Here is a 13,587-nt window from a genome sequence, read left to right as displayed (position 1 = left end):
AAAGTAAAAGTTCCTGACTCCAGCTCTCCCCTCTCTGATGAAAGTGTCAGAACTTGAGGTAGGCTTTTTTGGTTTCAATTTTTTTTTTTTTTTTTTTTTGGTCCCCCTGAGGAGGAAGGGATGGAAAGGATTGGAGGAGGGTAGAAATCTCCTATTTATGAGAAGAACCTATAATATGCAAAACACCAGGGTTTTTTTGTTTGCTTGTCTGGGAGGAAATGACTTTTTGGGTCTCCACAGACAGACATTGGATTTCTTCCCACTTAATTAAATCAATAAATCCGTATTTTTTGCAGAATATAAAAGAGAAAATAATCAAATTTAAGCATTGTCAGAAGAATATTTTCATCTATTTTACCACTTCCTCTGCCTCCCACTCATATATTAAAATGATTAGTTTCTGACATTCCACACTGGGAATTCAAATAAGCATCACAGATGTAGTGTTGGTGAATGTTCCCCGCCTACCCAAATGCCAGTTCATTTTTCTCACAGGCTGAAAGGGATACGAAGGTTCAGCTTCTCCTGTTGCTGTCTGTCTTAGCACTGTTGCTTTGTTTTCTCTATCATGGCTTTAAGTGTTTTTCATCAGGAGGTGATGGTCCATTATGATCCCAGTAAGAAAGGCACTCAGATTCTGTAAAGCATCATTTCAAATGCTATTTATTAGAGCTGACGTTGAAAAGAGAGAATAGGATAAATAGCCTTGCATCACACAGGTGATGGGAACCCTGAGTTGGTGCAGCATCAAACAGGTTTCTGATCCGTGTGCAGCATGCTGTGTACTCCCTGTCCAGAGAAGATATTCCCTGCTTCTGGTCACTTGAGCTATTGTTGTATTTTCTTGTGCATTTCAACTGTCAAACAGAGAAGAAGTTCACATGAGAACTTGATGCCGCCCTGTTCCATAACGGTGAGGACACACGGGTAGCTCAGTCCGTGATACCACGTGGGAGCTGCCTGCAGGCTCCTCTGTTAGAATCAGCTGGCTGGGTTTATTCTGCACCCCAGGAATTTGTGCAACACGGCACAAGCCTAGACCTTCCCAGGTCAACTGGTACATGGATCACAGAGTTTTTGATGAACTGTGGTCTTCTGGTCAGGATCACTGCATCGCTTTATCTTAAGCAAAAGTGGTCTAACTTCCAGTATTTCCCATATTGCATGGAGTTGTATGTGTGTGCATTTATCAATAAATTATTCATCGTCAGGATGAGTTTGTTGCTCAGTAAACCCTTCTAGTGCATAAGCCCTACAAAATGATATACAAGTCTGCCTGGGCAGGTGGCTCTTTTCAGGTATGAAGGGTCTTTTGTTTGTTTTTGTCCAAGATATAACCTCATTCCAAATTTATATCTCAAGTAACTTCAAATGCCAGTAACCTGGCATTTGAAAATAATGTGAGAGTTGGTAGTAGTGCTGTTCTCTGTTAGCCCAACATATCTATTCTTGCAAATGACTAATGAAGTTTTGTCAAGATAGCTAAACTATTTGAGTCTGTTTTGTTTCCAGTTGCCAAAAGGTCTTCCTAAAGCAAATCAGTTATAGAAATGTTAGTTTTAAAAATATTCCCAGGTGTTAAGCTATATAGATATTCTGTTGAATTTTGATTCGTAAAAGACATAGAATAAGCTAAACGTAGTGTAAAAGTTGTACTGGTTCTAAAATACTGGCGTGCAGTCTGTGATACAAGGTTTTGTACACTTTATATCAATTTACTTCTTACAGGGAGACAAAGACATGGAGATCTGATTAGTGTCAGATAAAGGCTTTTACAACCCCTTTGAAAAGCGTATGTATTCAGGGCTATAGATTGTAGTCTGCAGTATGGCAGCTGTTTCCTCATGTTTCATAAATAGCTGCTCAGAAAAATTGGTAGGTACAAGATTAAAGCTAATCATTGGCATTGAGAATATACGTAATGCTTAACAGTGAGAAGTAGAGTGATGTGTCTCCTTGTTACATAAAACTTACTTTAAAGACTTTTAAGATTCTATTATTTTGAAGTGAGTATCACTGACATCTGCTCTGTAACTTAATTTGTTGCATACTTGTCTTTTACATATTGCCTTTGTAAACTAAGATATTAATACTGTTCATTGGTAGGTTTTGGTTTGCTTTAGTTTTTTGTTTTTTGGGGTTTTTTTAGGTTTGCTTTTTTTTTAGCTAGAGACTAAGATTATTGCCACTTACTTCTTGTCCAGGTGAATAACAACTTCTGGTGGGTTTAGTTCCCTCGCCTGATTCCTTTGTCTGGTTTGGTGGTGGTGGTTTGTTGTTTTTTTGTGTTTTTTTTTTGGTGTTGTTTTGTTTTGGTTTTTTGTTTATTTTTTTTTTCCTCCTTTTTGAATAGCTATTTGGTGTGTTGGTTTGGTGGTTGTTTTTATTCCTGAGGAGGGGAAGCTCACTGGGAGACTGGAGAACTGTTTCTCAGTTTTTAATGGGGCTGTATGTCTGTATCTTCTATGCACTTATTCTTTGTTAAAATCTCACATGCTTCTTAGCTGCTGTCTCACCAAAGGCAACCTGGCACTTCACTGATACTGTTACCAGGGGAATAGAGTCCTTGCTATGACAGATGGCATTTAATTTCAGTGCTTAATTGTAACCATTTATATTCTGATCAGATTTTTTTTTAAGAGTGATTTTAAAGCATAAAGATTCAGTTTGAGTCCTTGAAATTAAAATAGAAAGGACAGCTGGGTCTTATTTTAGTTTGAAGTATGAAAGTCTGTGAAGCAACAGAAGCAGCAGCAGCAGTAACGATAAAGCAACTCTAAAATGCACACAGCTGTCTATCAGGCAGCTTGGAATAAAGTTATTTTTACATCTTCTCTCTCCACCATACAAAATACTCATAAGATAAAAGCTAGTTTTCCTTGGTTGTTTTAGTCAAAGTAAACAAATGGTATCTTGATTCAAACCCATTGAACTTTTTTCTGCAGAAACTTAAGAATTTTCCTAGAACCATATAGAGTGTCATAGAAGAGTGATTTGATAAGGAATGCTGTTGCCTGGAAGACTGTTCTTTTTTGTTTATTTGATGTCATTGACCTTAGGGAAACTTTAGTGCCATTTTATATTCCAACCCATGAATCTTCAAGATCGTTTGGGCCTTTTTTTGCAATAAGAACTTTATCGAAATTCTATCCACCTTCAGTGGAAAAGGTCCGATTTATGAGCCTTAGAAGGATTATTCCATTGCATGTCTGTAAATACTATACCCTCCTATGCAGTAATTGACATAAGACAGCAATAATTCTTGGAGTTTTCATAGCCAACTGTGAAATCCTTCTAATAGCAGTATAATTGATGCTTTGACAAAGCTCTTTAAATGCAAAAATGCACAGGAACCACAAATCTGTTATTCATGTTATATAATTAAATAATCTTTCTGGTCTAAGAATCCTGGCAATTTAGTCAATGACTATCTCTTAAAAAAAAAAAAAAAAGTGCTAAAACTGGAGTTCAGTAGTTAGTCCATATTTAACAGGTTTCTCTAATCAAAGCTGTTGTGTATGGATGCTTTCCTTCAGTTTCATAATTATAATCCACAGTGGACTAAATAGTATTAACTTTTCGTAAGGTCACACATCACCATATCTTCTTGCCCCTTCTTGTGCTGAGATATATTCTTTCAGTAGTTACTGAGCTGTTATGAAGTGGAGAGGTTTCTTGCTCATATGAGAATTTCTTTTGTAATATTTAAACTGCTAGACTGAATGACATATTTAAGACTATTTGAAGCCTCTTACTTGGCTCTTTTTATGTAAAGAGAGTGGGAAGCTCATTAAACCATTACAAGTTTAAATTTATTTTATTTATAGAAACCCTTCTAAAGAATATTTTATGGGAAGAAGGAATGCAGTGAGGAGAAGTCATAGGAAAATGCACAGCCTTAAAGCTCTGGTAGTATTTAAAATCGGTGCCTATTCTAATCTAATATGAGCTCACCACAGATCCCGAGGGAGCTTGATGCAGGACTCCAAAGAAACTTATTAACATCCAAAGCATGTTTTTTGTAATAAAAGTCAGGGGTTTTTTTCTTACTGAAAAAATTCACTTGCTTTTTATATTTGAGGAGGGGGAAGGAAATGTACAATGGATCATTCAGCATTCTGTTTAACAAATTTATTAGTTCGTATGCATTCACTTTGGTCTAAATCCAATTCTGTCTTTGTTCATGAATTTGAGCATTGAACAGGATTTTTATTTTTATGAAAAAATACGGTTATCTCGGTTTAATTTATTAATGGTATTACTGAGTTTTCTTTTAAATATTAAGTGCACTATGGTTGTGAAATGACTTGACTGCAACACTGAATCGCTCTGGCAAGTCTATCCCGCTTAACAGAATTCTGGCCTGTTCTACTTCTCTTACACAGTTACAGATACAGAATCTACAGAAATTAGATCTGTCTACAGGCAGAAGTAACTTACTTCTGCAAGCATTGAAAATTTGAGTCGATTGAACCATTGAAAACATTTGAAGGAGAAAAACAATAAGGCAGGCTGCAATGAGAGTAGTTAATTTAACTGTCTGCTGGTCAGCTGGAACACACCAAACAGTAATGCATTTCAACTATCTACTAGAAACACGTACATTAAAAGCCCTGTAGCCTTATAGTTGTTCTTCCTGAACCTTTGGGGACACTGAGTAGTGGAAGATGAGAATACTTGACATTCTGCTCACTTCGAAAAATCTTCATTTTCCTTTAGGAACTCCTGGCTCCTCTGAGAGAGGATCTCAGCGAGGATATGTTGACTGGGATTTGTTTTTTGATTCTTGCTTGTTCTGGAACTTAAGATTTTAATAGTTGGGGGAGAATGGTTACAATATTGCATTCCAAGCAAGTTAAAATGTATATATGGTGTACCAACAATGAAATAGAATGGGATCCCTTTCAGGGTTCAAATGTGCTCTAACTATATTTAAAACAAGTCTTGTGGGGTTTTTTCATTTGGCCTGCTTATGTTACCACATAAGAGCTCAAAAGCACCTGGCAGCGTTATGATTAAGTAACATATTAAATGAAATAGCTTTTTTCTTTAAGCAAATCTGCATTGTATTAGAATTTAGAGATGAAATTTGCCTGACCTTTGGAGAGAAAATAATTGTACAGCGAATGGATTGTCTTGCGTTACCTAGATTATGTCAGCAGGTAGCTGTTTATTCAGTATCTTTACAGCAAGAGAGCTTATTTAGCTTAATTGTTTGGTTCCTATACTTTGTATTTCATGCCTATTTAAAAATAGGAAAAGTATGACTCTGAAATACTTCACTATTCTATGTAATTTGTTAACAGTATTTTTAAAAATGTTACTGTTAGAAACCTGCATTTTGTGGTCGTTAGAGATGCTTAAATGGTCAGATTTGCTAATGTAGTTAGACTGTCAATACCTCTAGGGCATAGGTAGCTTATCATGGTGTATACATAAAAACAGGGAACTTACTGACAGAGTCTGAGGCCATAATTACTGAAATAAAAGCTGACCTCTAATGCTTCTGTTATTTTAGTCACCAGAGCTTGTCATCAAATAGTACAAAAAATAGTAGAATGGTATTGAAGCTTGGAGCTAAAGTTGAATGTCAGTATCCTAATTTTGGACTGTTTTTGTCTAAGTTCAGTATTTCTCAACTGCAAGGGCACCTGCCAAATTCACTTAATATTAATTGCTTATAAAAATTCATTAATTCCTAAACTGAAGATGCCAACAAACCCGTGTCTTGGTTAGCAATGTATTTCTGTGGTCCACATCTACTTAATTCTTAGGAATCCTTTTGGTCTCTGGTAAATTTTGTAAACCAACAACTAGCAGTGGTTTGATTTTTTTTTTTTTTTTTCCTTTTGACAGTATTTGTGGTCTGTTACTTAGAACCTCTTTTTCCCCTGAAAGATCAGCATTTTGAGAAATGCTCTGGAGACATTCCCTAGACAATCCCTAATTCCAAATAAAGTTTTATTTTTTAGATTTGTAGGTAATGTCTTTTTCCCTTGACAGGGTGTGCAGTAATGCTCTGTGGGCTGTCACAGATGTGTATGTACATAGAGCTCTTGCTCTGCCTTCTGTGTTGTGTGCTATTAGCTTATTCTTTGTTTTGAAACAGGAGATCCTGAGAAGGAGCTTAATCCCAAGAAGAAGATTTGGGAGCAAATCCAACCTGATCTTCATACCAATGACCAGTGTGTTGCTACATACAAAGGCGTTCCATTTGAAGTGAAAGGGAAAGGAGTCTGCAGGGCAGAGACCATGGCAAACAGCGGAATTAAATAAATAAATGGCTATTGAAAGCTTTTTCAGATGTTGAAATGGAAAGTCCTGCAAACAAAATAAAAAACATGAATATATTACCCCTCTGAAATACATGGCTAATACCTTTTTTGTTTGACTCCTCTTCCAGCAGTACAGAATGTGTTATGTTTCCAGCATTTTCGCAGTTCACTCCTTCACCATGCTTGCTGTCCTTGAGGTTAAGTGTTGTCAGGAGTCATTAACCACTCAGTGCTCAAGACTTAATTGCCAAGGCTTGTTCATGGTAGAACTACAAGCAGGCAAGCACATTTTCTGGACAGCTAAAAGGCTTAGTCGATCTCTGGAGCAAGAGCATCTCAATAAGGAAAAATTTCTGCTGCATTCCTTGTGTGCTAACTGCACTTCAAGAGGTGCAGGAGTAGCAGGTGGTCAGTGAAGACCACAATTGTCTTCTTGTAGTAACCTTTTAATAGTTCTCCTCTTCCAAGCAGTTTTCAAATATATTAGAAGCCTCTGCAACTTTGTTCTTGGCTGTATTGTGTCAGTAGTCTGCAGACAATTGTAATGTGAAGGTTAAACTATGGGCCTTTATGCCTTAAGACATACAAATGGACATACAGTTGTGTCCCACAGTTAAGCTGTTTAATATGTCAGTAAGACCAAAGCTGTCGCTTTGCTAAAATATTTCTTTATCTAGTCCACCTAGATATTTTCTTCCAAATGATAGATAACACTAAGGAAGAATGTGTAACAAATACATTGCCAGAGCTAGTCAAATACTACCAGAAACATATCTGTTGCCAGTGCCCCAAAAGGTGTAAAAGGAATTGATTTTTTTCTTTTAATGTGCTTTTATGCAATGATAATTTGTACAAAAGATGCTTTGGTTTTATCAGAAATAGCTTCTTTAAGTTTTACAGTTAGAATTATTCCTTAACAATGTGGCACAAGTAGTCATGGTTGCTATGGTAATAGCCTCAAATTTCTTCTTTTAATTACTAGCTTTTAATAATCTGAAAGTAACTATCTTAGAGCAATTCACAAAAAATATTTTAAATAACTATTTAGAATTACTTCAGGTATTTTGGCATATATTATTTAATTAACTGGTCACTATCTAACCCCTGAAACTGTGTGCTTTTTTAGCCACTAGAATTAAAAAAACAGCTACTCTGAATTTTGAAGGCTTTGAACTTCATCCAATAAACTGGGAAAGAAAACAAAATGACAATGATATAAAATTAAAAGGAAGAGGCGCAAAAGAAGAGATGAATGAATTTCTTTTTCAAATGAGTTTTGTATGTGCCTATAAACTGTGTTAATTTTTCATGCATCTGGGAATAAACAATAGTAATTAGTTCTTTTAAATGTGCTGAATAGCATAAGGCATATGGGAGCTATTTTATCTGCCTTGTAAGCTACATATCCAGTAATGTCTTAATGAACAAAATTCTTCAAGTTCAAAATCTTAATTCTAACTAATTCTGAATCAAAGTAAGGAAATACTTTTACAGTAGACAAATCTTAGCTTTTGATACTAGAAAGCTTTTTCCAAACGTTGGAATTCAGAGGAGCTTCTGAAAGTTTGAGGAATTGAGAAAAGAAGCTCCCTTGTAGTCTGAATTTGAGGAATTGAGAAAAGAAGCTCCCTTGTAGTCTGAATTTATGTGTGTTTTTCACTTTTTTCTTCTTTCAGATCTGTGTTCTGTGTGAACTGCAGTATACAATCTGGTGTAGTGTAGAATCTCATTTGTGACTACATGCACACGTGTTAGAAGCATGATTTAGAGCACTGCCTTGTTCTGATTCTGTGTTTGAAGCTGGGATTCTGGATGCAGTAGTGTGAGGTACTCTCTGAAAGGTTTTTCCAACTGTGTGTTTAAAGGTATTTGGTATGGATGTGGAATTTTCCAGTTGATGGCTTCTACTCTTTTATTTCTGTGAAATGTTACCTACCATAGAAAAGAGACAAAAGAGCACCTGAAAGCTAATTTTATTCCTTGCTGTGTTTAAGTGGAAGCACTTGATAATTATTCTGTCTTATAAAATTCAAGAGCTTTCTTAACACAATACATCTTTCCTCTTTAATTAAGCTCTTTTGATTGTCTAGGAAAATGTATTTATGCTGTACTGAGCTCAAAAGTGACAACAGGGTACATGAGGCACTGTGCAAGTATGCTTCCTCACTGAATCCAGCCTCTTCTGCCTTGTCTGCATGAGTAAGTAGAACTGCAGTGAAATTCTTCCATGTGGGACCCAGAAGTTCCTGTAATGAAAAACAAATCTTAAATAGTTATCTTTTCTTGTTCCTTTTCCTCACTACCACCTCATATACTTATGCATTAACAGACCAGTTACAAGTTCTTTTCCTGGCAGTAATCCAATTCATGCTATCTGAGTTGCTGAAATTTCTGGGGTTTTTCACCTTCCCAAGACACTGACATCCACTTTCAGTGGAAATACGTGGTCATGCTGTACTAGCAGTTCTCTGCTCTCTTACTACAGATGTTAATAAAATTTTTCCAGTTAAAAAATGTCTGTGTAAATAATGAAAAATGGTTGTTCAACTGACACAGTTTACATCAGTAGTTTCCACATAACTGTATTTCTCCTCTTTTTAGAGCTCTTGAAAATGTTTTTAAAAATCACCAAATCACTTTGTGTAGAAAAAATAAACGGTGAATTTCTGTGTAACACCAACTACAATTCCAGCTGTATCCCATAAAACTGAACTTTTCTCAGTAATTCGGGAAACACACAAATCAAATGCATCAACCTAAGTGATGGGTCAGAGAGTTTGTCTTTAACTGCTGTGGTTCATCTGATGGAGTGGAGAAAACAAGCTGCCTTTTTATCAGTGAGTACAGAAAATTCTAATATGAATACGAGATTTGGTTTTCATTTACAGAGAGAAATTAAATTACAGCTTCAGTGCAATCATGCTAACTCCTGTGTATGACAAGAAGCATACTTTGGTAATAAAGTCCACCTTGCAGTGGTCTTAATTCTGTAACCTAAATACCAAGGTGTATAAAGCTCCTTTGGAGGGCATTTTTCTACTTCCAAGGTAAGCAGAGAGTTAGAAAAACATGTTGTAATGATAGGATTATTTTAGACACTAGGGATGAAAAAAAATGTGTACAAAATTTAGGCATAAGCTGTGTAAGGAAGTGTCAGGTTATCAGTTTTGGAGAGAGAGGATAGTGCTGTGATTTGCTGAGGACTCAAAGTCGGTGCTAATGTTAGTTCTGAAATCAGTAACTGCTAGTCTCTCAATTCATTAGTCTATGTTACTGAAATAAAAATATCCAGAGAGATTTAAATGCCAGTCGTCTTCTGTCGATATGCCATCTTAATTGATATGCCATCCCTCATTTGCAGATGATCATTGTGAAAACTCCCAGTTGTTAAAGGTACTTTTCACGCTAACGCCTTCTTGGAATGATATACTGAAATGCAAGCATTACTATTCACTGGCACCCAGGCAGCTGTCCTGTCCTGTTTGTTTGTGGCTGATGAAATCACAGCATCTGGTCTTTTTTAAGGGGAAAGTAACTAAAAATCCATCCATTATATAAGCTGAGAGCCAGTTGTAATCATGAAACAGAAGTAAGTGTTGCTCTCTCATTATTTTTGAACATCTTTTTTTTCCTTTCCAGTTAGGGGCTTTAAAGGTCCAGTTGAAGAGAAGCAGCATGGTGGCATTTCTTATGCTTTCAATGCCCATATGGACTTGATCCAAAACAGTCTCAAACTAGAAACATGATGTTTTTTCACTGGCTTAGAGTAAAAATATTTTGAGTAAATATTGCTTTCTCTTAAATATCTTGAAGTATAGACAGATGGAGGACTGCAGAAGGAAAAAGGGTAACACTGAAAACAAATGTGTAAACTGACAATATGTGTGTGCTGAAATTAGAACTGACTCTCAAACTACTAGAAGTGAGGAGTAGCCTACCAATAGAGAGTAATCAGAATGGAAAACAAATCGAACATGTTCTGACAACTATTTTTCTGTCCGCATATTTATATAGTGTATATTTTTAGCTACATATGTATTTAGATAATACCAGTTACAGAAAGTGATAAGACTTGATGAACCAGAAAGTCCCTTCCAGTCCTAAAGGTTTTCAGAAAGTTCATTAGTGTAAGAGAAAAGCAAAGTGTTATGCGCAGACTTTAACAATAGCTGAAACCCTTTGTTTCTTTGTGAATCATGCAAACCTGGTTCATCTGATCAGATAGCTAAACTGAGGCATATTTTTTTTTTTTTTTTTTTTTTTTTTTTTCCTCCTTTCCCCTTTCTTTTTCTCCAAAGATACATGTGCATGGCAATGAGAAATCTCCAACTGAAAAGAAAGCCATTCCTTTTTGGTGTCTGCCCACATATCTTACCTACTTGCGAAAAACATTTTTTACCCCAGGAGCTTCAACATATTTGCTTCTAGTTATGCTAGAAATTTTCCTTAGCCAGAGTAAATTTATGGTAGCTTTCTAGTTATTTTCTCTTGAACAGATACAGCAGTGCAGGACGAGCATTCTTGTCCCAGGTCAGTCCCTTTCTGTGTGATTTTGGGCCTGTTGCACTCTGCTTTGGTCTTACAAGAGCACAGGAGGGTGAGGTGACCTGGCTTTTTGTTTGCATTACACAGCACTTCAACAAGCTGGATCTGTCGTGATAAAGCATTAACTCATTTCTGAGAGAGAAGCTTATATTGATAGGTAAATTTGGTTCCTAAATTCCTTTGTGCTGAGCCCACGTACGACAGAGTGAGCAGTTCTGCCTCTGTTCTCAGGTCTAGGGTAGCAAGGGCAGCTAGGGTGTATGGTGGTGGAGCTGTCAGTGGGGCCTTTCAGCTGCTGGACTGGGAAGCGTGCCAGTTTTCAGCTGCACTTCTCTGTTTTACTAGCAGTCAGCTCTCATGGCTGAAAAGAAAAGAGGTGCCGCTAGGGCAGACGCTTGAATTTATTTATTTGTTACCTGGATGAACTGAACTGCATGATCGCTTTCATCCGGACACAGAGGCAAGTCAGCCCGCAGGACCAAGAGAGCTAGGTGCAGGCCTTCCTCCCCGAAGTGGTGAGACAGGGCAGATCTCACTGTGTCTCTCACCTGCTCTTGGCTCAAACCAGTGTGAGGGTAGCCTGGAGTGTCAAGCACTCGGACACGGAGAGCTAGCTCACAGCCCTGCCTTCTCACGATCCCCGAAATGCGGCAGCTGCGCCCAAGGCTGCAGCATGTAGTCACGGAGCTTGGGGAGCGGTGGCCCTCAAAGTCTGAGCTGCCCAGCAGGCTGTTCCCAACGGTGCTTTTGCCAGTTTGAGTTCTTCCGAGGACAACAAGGTTGATGGTCATCTCATCGCTGTCTGTCATTGTCTCTGCTTTTATCCACAAACCAGCCACTAAGTGAAGAACAAATAACATGAGCCGTTTCAGATAACTTAAAAAAAAAAAAGTCCACCAAAAATCACAGATTTCTATGACTTTTGAGTGTCCTTCCCTGCCTGGAATGTTTGAAGTAGTGTGTGGTGTAGATAGACATTCAGTGCAGCACATACACCTCTGAGGGAAGGACAGATCTTTGCTGTCCTTCCCGGTCTGCTCCTTAGAGATCACTAGGCCCCATGGAAGGTGTCACCGGGTACAAGAGCAACGTACCAGCCTGCACTCGCTGGCAAAAACTGAAGAGCTGGGAAAGAATCAGATGTGAGAAGAGTTTTAACAAGTAAAGCAGAAAAAGCTGAGGAGAGGCAACAGAGAAGGGAGGGGAGGGAATGGAGGAGTAGGGAAACAACTGTAGAAAATGGCATGCAAGCAGAGTTATGAAAAGGAGAAAAGCTAGGGGAGGAAGAAGAGAAAGGTGACAAATGCATGCTGTGGTTATTAAGTGACCATGTTTCAGAAAGTAAATACTTTTTTTCTTGGGGAAAAAGATGGATAGGCAAGAAGAAGTAGCTTTTAAAGGAGCACTTTTTCAGAGCAGAGAACAGCTTAGAATGTGTCTTTCATCATTTACCGCTGAAGTTGAAATAGAGAGTAATCCAAAAGAGCTGATACTTATAATAAGTATGTCTTAATGAAAAAAAGAAGAGTTAAAATAGCCAATGCTGCAGGTTCTAACCCCATATGAAATGGAGACTTTGGATATGTATGCTGTACAAACTTCTAGACTTAGGGTACCGTTAGTGGAAAAGAAAAGCATATACTGGTGGATGAAGAGGGACATGGGTAAGTACCATTTCCAGTTAATATAATTACTCATAAATAAGCCCCCTCATTCTCTGTACTTTTCTGTAATATAGTACCTGAAAGCTTTTTGGTGCTCATAAATTGTCTAACAGCAATACTGGCCAATTAAATAAATTCAGAACTGTTTCAGATCGAAAACCATATTGGCAAGTAGTTGATTTTAAGTTGTTAGTGACACCTGAACTTCAGAAAGGTGGTGGGTTTTTGTTTGTTGTTTTTTGTTTTTTGTTTTTTGTTTTTTGTTTTTTTTTTTAAGATGCTGTGTTTGGGTGCTCATAGGGAGATTGTGGATAATTTTAGAATGGGATTTCCTGGGATTAATTTAGTTGGATTCTTGCATGTGCAGTTCAAGCTTTCTCCCTCATATTAAATACATGCCCAAATCAATCTTTTGAAATAACTTCAGTACAAAGCCAAACATGCGAGAGCTATTAACATACTAATTTTGTTACAGGCAACACTGAATACTGTACATGATGGTCTTCCATACTGAATTCATAATGAGGTTTTTGTGGATTTTTCAATGATCAATTTTTATTTTTTTTTTTTTTAAGAACGCATTTTAAAAAAGATTCATCAGTCTAGATGCGCATTGAATTATTTTCCTGTAGCAAATAATATGACATGGTGGACATGCATTTGTGTATTCTTTTTTAAAATCATGATCAAGTGTTTGTTCTCTTTTTTTCCTGTAAGCAATCTATGCTTAAATAGTTAAACTAATTTCATTTTATGTCACTTACCTTATTTTCCTTTGAATTTCTCTTTTATTCAGACTTCATTCATAAACCATGTGTGCATTGTAAAGCAAAGTTCTTATGTGAACTTTGAAACTAACAGCAGCAATGTACCATGCTGAGACTGTTACGCACACATTAACCTGGTTAATCTATTGCTGACTGATATTCAATTGGATGTGTTTGGCGAGTAATCGGCTCTGTTGCATTTTTACAACTTGGCTGCAGATACAGTTTTTGCAATCACTTTAGTGATTGAATGAAGTTGATGTTTTTGAAAGTTACTTGAGTTCTACCAGCAGTTAAATGTGAGAGTTAAAACGGAGGTACTGGGATTACTTTGTG

General features: G+C 37.1%; 2 protein-coding genes across 6 annotated transcripts in view; one reads left to right on the top strand and one right to left on the bottom strand.

Moving 5' to 3' along the window:
- The window catches only part of AIMP1 (aminoacyl tRNA synthetase complex interacting multifunctional protein 1), a 38,741-nt gene extending 32,377 nt beyond the window's left edge, over positions 1 to 6,364 (top strand). For all 5 annotated transcript variants that reach the window (XM_042796252.1, XM_042796254.1, XM_042796253.1 and 2 more), the window contains one exon: positions 6,110 to 6,364. In XM_042796252.1, coding sequence (XP_042652186.1) covers positions 6,110 to 6,276 — 167 coding nt within the window. In that variant the 3' untranslated portion in view covers positions 6,277 to 6,364. The remainder of the gene's footprint in view (positions 1 to 6,109) is intronic.
- Positions 6,365 to 6,460: 96 nt separating this feature from the next.
- On the bottom strand, positions 6,461 to 13,126 carry GIMD1 (GIMAP family P-loop NTPase domain containing 1). The gene is made up of 2 exons (XM_032997625.2): positions 11,237 to 13,126; positions 6,461 to 8,521 (listed from the first exon to the last, which is right to left on the bottom strand). Exons 1-2 carry the CDS (start codon positions 11,810 to 11,812, stop codon positions 8,249 to 8,251), a joined length of 849 nt encoding a protein of 282 aa, XP_032853516.2. The 5' UTR covers positions 11,813 to 13,126; the 3' UTR covers positions 6,461 to 8,248.
- Positions 13,127 to 13,587: the final 461 nt, after the last annotated feature.

The sequence above is a fragment of the Tyto alba genome, unplaced genomic scaffold, assembly GCF_018691265.1.
Source record: "Tyto alba isolate M040663 unplaced genomic scaffold, T.alba_DEE_v4.0 Super-Scaffold_23, whole genome shotgun sequence".
NCBI lineage: Eukaryota > Metazoa > Chordata > Aves > Strigiformes > Tytonidae > Tyto > Tyto alba.
The sequence above is the reverse complement of the archived record's forward strand: the minus strand, read 5'-3'. Positions and strand labels throughout refer to the sequence as shown.